Source organism: Archocentrus centrarchus, chromosome 9, assembly GCF_007364275.1.
Source record: "Archocentrus centrarchus isolate MPI-CPG fArcCen1 chromosome 9, fArcCen1, whole genome shotgun sequence".
Taxonomy (NCBI): Eukaryota; Metazoa; Chordata; class Actinopteri; order Cichliformes; family Cichlidae; genus Archocentrus; species Archocentrus centrarchus.
Window position 1 is genome coordinate 7,628,267 of NC_044354.1, and position 7,856 is coordinate 7,636,122.

Here is a 7,856-nt window from a genome sequence, read left to right on the forward strand (position 1 = left end):
ATAGAATCCGCATTGAAAATAGACAAAAAACTGCTGTACTGAGAACCTAACTTTGAATTTGCAAACATCTTCCAGAAATGCAAGAGTACAAATCATTCACACTCACACTCAAAACTATGGTCAATTAACCTGTACGGGCACAGGGACGGCACACAAACTCCACATAGAAAGGCTCTCAATCAAACACGAAATTGTTTTGCTACGAGGTGACAGTGCTCATCACTGTGAGCACTGTCACCTCTGTGCTGGCACCTCTGTGCTGCCCCTTCACACAGTCACACATATCATTTAACTATTCTGCAGAAGATTGATTGTCACTTGTAGTCAACACTTGAGCCTGATTTGCTTCACACCGTGTCTGTCTGGTATCGACTCTGCCATGCATATTTTAAGATTGCTTCCCCCGACAGACAGCTTCAACTAGACGCTGAAAAGTGCTGTCCCGCTTTCATTCTCTATCTCTCTCTGTGAAATTGTCCACAGCTGTGTTATTGTATCAGATTTGCAGTTAAATTTCACGATATGAGTCATATCAGAGATCCTTATTGTTTGTTACAATAAACTTTTTCTTGAATAATCACAATTCTTCTGTTATTTACTTAAGATATTACTCTTTGTCTTTGAAAGTCTTGTCTTTGCCCTCTACTCTTGCTTTCAGCTGCTCATTTCTCCCATCCCCTCTTTGTTTTTTTGTCAATCTCTCTTCCTTGTCATGTTGTACTCACTCTTCCTTTCCTTATTCCCAACATGCACTTCTTTGCTTTTATTTCTCAAAAATAAGAAATTCAGTTTTTGTGAAGCACTCAGGAAAAAAATAAATCGCTTCTTTGTCGAGTGTTTCAAATCCAGGCCTTACTTTTTTGTGCTGAAGCAAATAATTTATGAAGAGTCCATTTCTGCGTCCTCCTAGCCCCATTCACATGGACTCCATGTGGTTTAAGAGTGCCACTACTCCATGTTTTACACCACAGTCTCTTATAAATTGTTATAACTGGCTACAGTAACAACTTGATGAGATAAAAGCACTGCTTGTTGAATGTGTCATTTTTTTTTTTTTTATCAATTGTAACACATTGATTGGAGCACTCAAGAATACAACAAATCTCTTTAAGCTGAATAACATAAAATTGCTCTCTTCTCAGCGTCAGTGCTGCAGTTACCCGTTGTTCATCTAGATGACAGTAGATGTTTGCCTCTCTGAGCTTCAAGGAGAGTTTTTCAGTTTGATGTTTATCTGAAGGGAAATTCTTGCTTAAAATGCTTTAATCAGGGTTTTGTTTTTCTGGTCATGGCCACAGTTTTGTCTCAAAATCTCTGATGCCGTAAAGAAAACTGACCTGTTAGACATATACGCCAGTGTTTATTTGACCTGATTTTCACTCAATGGAAATCAATGGACCAAAAATTCAGGGCAATAGCAAAGTTCCCCATAAGTCATGAATGTCTGCCTGGAAGTTTATCTAATGTTTGTCCAGACTTTTCACTCTGAATCACAAATGTCAACCTGCTGGTGGAAAAAAGACATAAAGTCCAAGATTTGTGCTGAGTCGTTTCACTACTTTTGAGATATTTCACTGTATCTGTGAATGATTTGGTGCTTGCAGCCCCTGGTGAAAAGTCAGGGGACCAGTGGAGTTACTAGGTTTCCTCATCAGGGTGCAACAAATATCTGTGCCAAATTCATAGAAATCCATCACTGATACATATATATTTACACTCACCAGCCACTTTATTGGGTAATGTAAATATTTTCTATCTAATCTAGAATCAGAAGGTGGTAAGAAGGGGAAAAGAGAAAATATCCAGTGCACGGCAGTTCTCAGGGTGAAAATGTCATGTTGTCAAAGGTCAGAGTAAAATGGCTCTACTGCTTCCAGCTCATATAACTCAGACAACTCAGATATGCAGAAGAGTATCTCTGAGCACAGTAGTTGACCCTTGAAGCAAATGGGCTACAGCAGCAACTGTAGCCCATTTGCTTCAAGGGTGTGACTCCTGACAGCTAAGAACTGGAAATTGTTATACAAATCACACAGGCTCACCAGCATTGACAATAAGAAGGCTGGAAAAACTGTGCATGGTCTGATGAGTCTTGATTTTTGCTGCAGCATTTGGATGTTTGCAGTTAGAATCTGGCATAAATAACAACCAAAGCATCGATCCATCCTGCCCTCTATCGGCAGTTCAGGCTCGTGGAGGTGGTGGTGTAATGTGTGGGAGATTTCTTAGCACACTTTGGGCCCCTTAGTACCAACTGAGCATCATTTAAATGCCACAGCCTACCTGAATATTGTTGCTGACCATGCCCATCCCTTTATGATCACAGTGTACCCTTCTTCAGCAGGATAACGCAGCATGTCACAAAGCTCAGATCATCTCAGGCTGGTTTCTTAATCCTTACAATGAGTGCACAAATGGCCTCCACAGTCACCAGATGTCAATCCAGTAGAGCACCTTTGGGATAAGATGGAACAGGAGATTTGCATCATAGATGTGCGGCTGACAAATCGGCAGCATCTGTGCTGTCATGTCAATATAGACCAAAATCTATAAGAGATCTGGTTTCAGCGCCTTGTTGAATCTGTGCCATGAAGAATTAAGGCAATCCTAGAGGCAAAAAGGGTATACATACGATTAAATAACATAAAATAGAATGCCAACCCAATTTTGGTGCTAGAAGAAAATTTTGGGAATCCTGGAGGAAATTTGGCTTCATTTGTTTGAGGTCCAAATTTTTAAAAGCTGCCAATTAGACAGGTTGTCCGCCATTATTTAAGAGTAAAACTTGAAGTGAACACACCCAGAATATCCATGTTATTAATTGCATAATGAATGCAAGTACATTGTAACATACAGTCAGTTTTGGTACATTTGCTATCATGTGCATTTGTTTATTATCTCCCTGATAATAAACACTGGCACAGCCAGATTGCAGAAACTGTCTTGATGAGTACAATGTTATTATTTCTGATAGGACTTGAAGGCCAAAGCTGTGGAAATTATGTGTGTGTTGCCATAGCAGTAATTTTGCTTTAAGTGTCCAGAGACTAAAGAATTAACATGGTGTCCTCATGATGAGTTATGCTGTAATCCCTGAAGAGTCTTTATCCTCTGTGACTTTGTTGACTCATTTTGAGAATTGTACAAGTGACATTGTTGAGAGCTTTTAGTGCTGAGAGAAGAAAAGTTTGTCCTACATTTCAAGGACATATTTCAAGAACTTTTGCTGGTTTATTTTATGATTTTATAGCTCCTTTATTTGTTCATTTCAGTTCCTGCTTTACTCGTTCATTCTCCTTCCTCTTGCGTTTCCCTCAGTGTCTAGCCTATATATGGTCTAACATGTAATGCATATGGAACACCAGATGCAAGTGAATCTGTGATTATGTTAATGGGTTTATCCTGTTTTCTGTTTTCTAGCACTAAGACAGATGAAACGTTTATGGATATGTGTGTGGATGTTTATGCCTACTGTAGGGCTGTATAGGGCTGTGATGACAAGGATGATGCATCCTATCCCCATTAGTGTTAGCCCAGATCTGTCAGAGCCTTGTTGGGTTACTGCCTGGCAAAATCTCAACCCTGAGGAGCAATTTGATGGGCCAAGCACACACTCACACACATAAACACACATGCACACACTCTCTGTCACACACACACACACACACACACAGAGCAGTATTTTGAAAATCTTATCAGAACACACTTTCGGTCTCACGTTAACAAAAATGTGAACACGTGAAGACAGCAAGTGTTTGTTGCGTGCATGTTATCGTAGTTTAGTTCTGATTAACATCATATTCACACACATGCAGCCTTCTTTTTGGTTGTCCCCTTTCTTACCTCTGTCAGAAAATAATAGACAGCTCAGCGGGCTGGCGAGTGTTTATTTCTGCTCTTTCACCGAGGCTCCTGGTGTTGCTGTGACCCAGGCACACTTAAAGACTGTTAACCAAGATAAGTTATTATGCAGCTCAGGAGTCTGCTCGTTATAATAGTGTTGCCACAGTGGGGATCAATGGGAGTGAGTTGCGTGAATTGAGGCTGATTAATGCTACTGGAAGCAAAACGTGTTCATCGTTCAGCCAATTTCACTGCACGCACAATTTTTCCTTCAAATCAAATAATTTCCTAGCGGCAACTGTCTTTCCTCTGAGAAATGATTTATCACCTTGTAGATCTTCTTTGATGTGTGTCTTCTTTTCATTTTATCTCACTCAGTAACAACACTTTATTTAGTTGTTTCATTACCTGCTGGGCTGTCCTTGCAGAGCTCCCTCAGCTGTAGCTAAATTCAAGGCTGTCCTACATTTTCCTTGTGTTGTGAAGCTGCTGTGGAGTGGGAGCTTTGACAAGAGATAACAGCCCTCTGTGCTCTCATTTATGGACTTTTAATGTAGCTTCTAATTAATATCTCTGTCATTAATTTACCATGACACATGGCCTCCCTCCACCCACCCAACCAGGCAGCCAGTTTGCTTCAAGCCTGCAAGCTCCGTTTAGTCTCCAAGTACCAAACTGCTGGGAGTAGAGCTTTAGAGGGGGAGTGTACAATCAGAAAACTCACATTTGGCTTTACTGCCTTTCAGCATAAACTTATTTTATTTCTTTTTTCTTTGCACCTTCTTTTTTTCCCCCTCATCTGCTATCTTTGTTGGATCACAGAGTTTGGTGCATTTAGGGTAACATCAATAAATGCACTTTAGTTGGCTACAAAACTGCAGTTCTCATTTTGTACTACTCTCCATCCATTTCAGATATTATAGCTATTTTCTCAGTGATGGGTGTTGATAAAGTGTCTCCCCATTACGCCCGCTCATGGAGGTGGGTTATCGTTCAGTCTGAGTTTCTGATGGGATAATGATGACGATGATGATGGTAATAGAACAGTGATGGTTGCCCTTGCTTTTGTATGGTTTTCTACACAGTCTGCAGAGAAAAAGGCTTGAGGGTGAACCTAAGAATTAGCACATAAAGTAATAAACTGTATGAGACTAAAGGGAAATGTATATAAAAAAAAAACTTGTAGCACTGTTCATGTATCTTAGTTAGATATTCCAGTATAACAAATGAAAAATACATAATTTAGTGTATAAATAACAAAAAGTCTTCTAACTTATGTGATCCGTCATTAACATGACTTCACTCTTTAGTCTATAACAGGGGCCAGAGGCATTCTTAGGCATAAAGATTTACTGTGGCACAGGTTCCCCATTACTCAATTCACACATTTCTTTCTTGAATGTCTGCAGTGTGCATGACTAACCTCTCAATCTACAGTACATCTGAAAAGTATTCACAGCGCTTCACTTGTTCCACATTGTGTCATGTTACAGCCTTAGTCCGAAATGGATTCAATTCATTTTTCCCCTCAGAATTCTACACACAATACCCCATTAATGACAAAGTGAAAAAAAGTTTGCTTGAAATCCTTGCAAATTTATTGAAAATAAACCAAAATTGTAACATGTACATAAGTATTCACAGCCTTTGTATTACACAGTTGAGCTCAAGTGCATTCTGTTTCCACTGATCATCTGTCAGACGTATTCTACAACTTGATTGGAGTCCCCGTGGGGTAAATTCTGTTGATTGGACGTGATTTGATGATCTATATAAGGTCCCATAGTTGACAGTGCATGAACGCATGAAATCAAGGCACAGACCAGGGAATGGTACAGTAAAATTTCTGTAGCATTGAAGGTCCCATTGAGCACAGTGGCCTCCATCATCTGCAAATAGAAACAGTTTGGAACCACCAGGACTCTTCCTAGAGCTGGCTACCCAGCCAATCTGAGCGATTGGAGCAGAAGGGCCTTAGTCAGGTGGGTGACCAAGAACCCGATGGTCACTCTGACAGAGCTCCACCGTTGCTCTGTGGAGAGAGGGGAACCTTCCAGAAGGACAACCATTTCTGCAGCACTCCACAAATCAGTAGCCTGTGTAGTAGATTAGCCAGACAGAAGCCACTGCTCGGTAAAAGGCACATGACAGCCCACCTGGAGTTGGCCAAAAGGCACCTGAAGGACTCTCAGACCATGAGGCATTGATTCTGTTTGTATGAGATGGACTAAACCATTGTTGTTTATGCTTGACATTGTTGACGCAGTGTCCTGTTTTATTTAGTCATGTGTGTAGTTTTGTACTACAGTTAGTGACACAGTGACAGAGGTCTACAAGTTTTAAAAGTAAGACAACAGAATGGAGACAGACTGATGGGTTTTCCCTCCACAAGCTGGTGCACAGCTCTGTATTTTTAAACACTGATGGATAAGACTTGGGAGATGGTACATACTGGTCAGACAGTAGTAATAATTAATGAAGGCTTTTATAGAAAGCACCAGAAACCGGCTCAAAAAAAATCTGCGTCATGACTCTTACCTTTGTGCTCTCATCGCTGCTTCTTCTCCACTGCTCTGTTGCTTTTGTATATTTCTGAACTTTTCTTACTTTTTAGATTGTTTCTTGCCTCTCTGACTGTCTCTAACATCATTTCTCTCTGTGTCTCTCCAGGTTCAGGAAAATGTTTTCGTTGAGTTTAACCACCAGGAGCTACTTGATTTGTACAGCAAGGTTTGTGTGTGTGTATGTGTGTATGTGTGTGGCACTTTCATGCCACACCATCTTCATGTTTTTAGTGCCAAGCACCCAAGTTGCATTTTGCACTCATTCATAGTTCGATGCATTCTACTGCCTCTCTCTTTCAAACTTCCTCTTCTTCTTTGTGTGTGTGTGTCCTTCTTTTGTGCACATCTCCTTTCCAAAAACTCATCATTTTCCCCTCTTTCTTTCAGCTCGAAATCGTCCAAGGACAGCTGGATTCCCTGACATGATGCCTGGTGGACTTTGTACAGCCACACACACACACACACACACACACACACACACACAGACACACACACACACACACACACACACACACACACACTATATATGTTAATGGTGTTTTTGCTGACAGCCATGCAGCTGTCAGGCCTCGCAATTAAATTTGTGCTCTGATTTATTTGAGAAATATGTCAGATTTGAAGGAAGGGGTTTCCTTTTGAACTCCTTTTTTTGTGGTCATTACATAGATTGGATTTCTATGGTGGGAAATTACCCTCAACTTCATCAGTATGAATGGTACTTGAACAAGTTTGTTAACATTTTTCTCCACCTTCTAGTAAGTTAATGCTTGCTTTCCCTATGCATTCCTTATAATAAGATGTAGATGATGGAAATGTGACATTTAGCTTCAACTTTTCTTTGTACGCTCAGAAAAAGAGAAAAAAAAATGGAAATTAAATGTCAAAATGTCATTTGAGTTACAACAAATGCATTGTGTAGCTTGAAGAATGAACTGCTCTCCATGCCATTCTAATAAAATCTGAAGTGGAGGTGAAATCCATCCAAGCTGTTGTTATTTAGTGAAGGCTCATTATTTCTCATTAAGACCAACCTGGACTGCTGGTTCAACAGATGGGAGTTCTGGGAGGCACAGCAGACCTCCAGCGTGTTTGTGTGTATGACTGTGTGCACAAATGTGTGTCTGCGTGAACATGTTTGCATGACTGTGTCCTTGTTCGTGTATCTGCCCTTTTGTGTGTGTGTGTGTGTGTGTGTGCATAAATTCTTCACGTCCACACTGAGCCCAAGCTTGAGAAGTTCCCTAAATCCCAGGTGTTGTTCTCCCCTGGAGCTTTAGTAAACCCATTTACTTTATTAGATCTACCCAATAGCTCTTCTTTATACTCTCTAGTGATTTGATCTGTTAGACTTTTATTTTGGCAAACTGAAGAATTTACTTAAAGTGTAATGTCAGAGGCCTGTAAACTGCATGGTTATTTCCTACCTGTGTATATGTTAAAATGTGCTTT

General features: G+C 40.3%; 1 protein-coding gene across 1 annotated transcript in view; it reads left to right on the top strand.

The window, feature by feature from the left end:
• commd10 (COMM domain containing 10) overlaps positions 1-7,365 on the top strand; it is a 67,590-nt gene extending 60,225 nt beyond the window's left edge. Inside the window, exons 6-7 of the mRNA XM_030737979.1 lie at positions 6,514-6,573; positions 6,795-7,365. Of these exons, the coding sequence (XP_030593839.1) occupies positions 6,514-6,573; positions 6,795-6,833 (99 nt within the window). The 3' untranslated portion in view covers positions 6,834-7,365. The remainder of the gene's footprint in view (positions 1-6,513; positions 6,574-6,794) is intronic.
• The last annotated feature ends 491 nt before the right edge of the window (positions 7,366-7,856 follow it).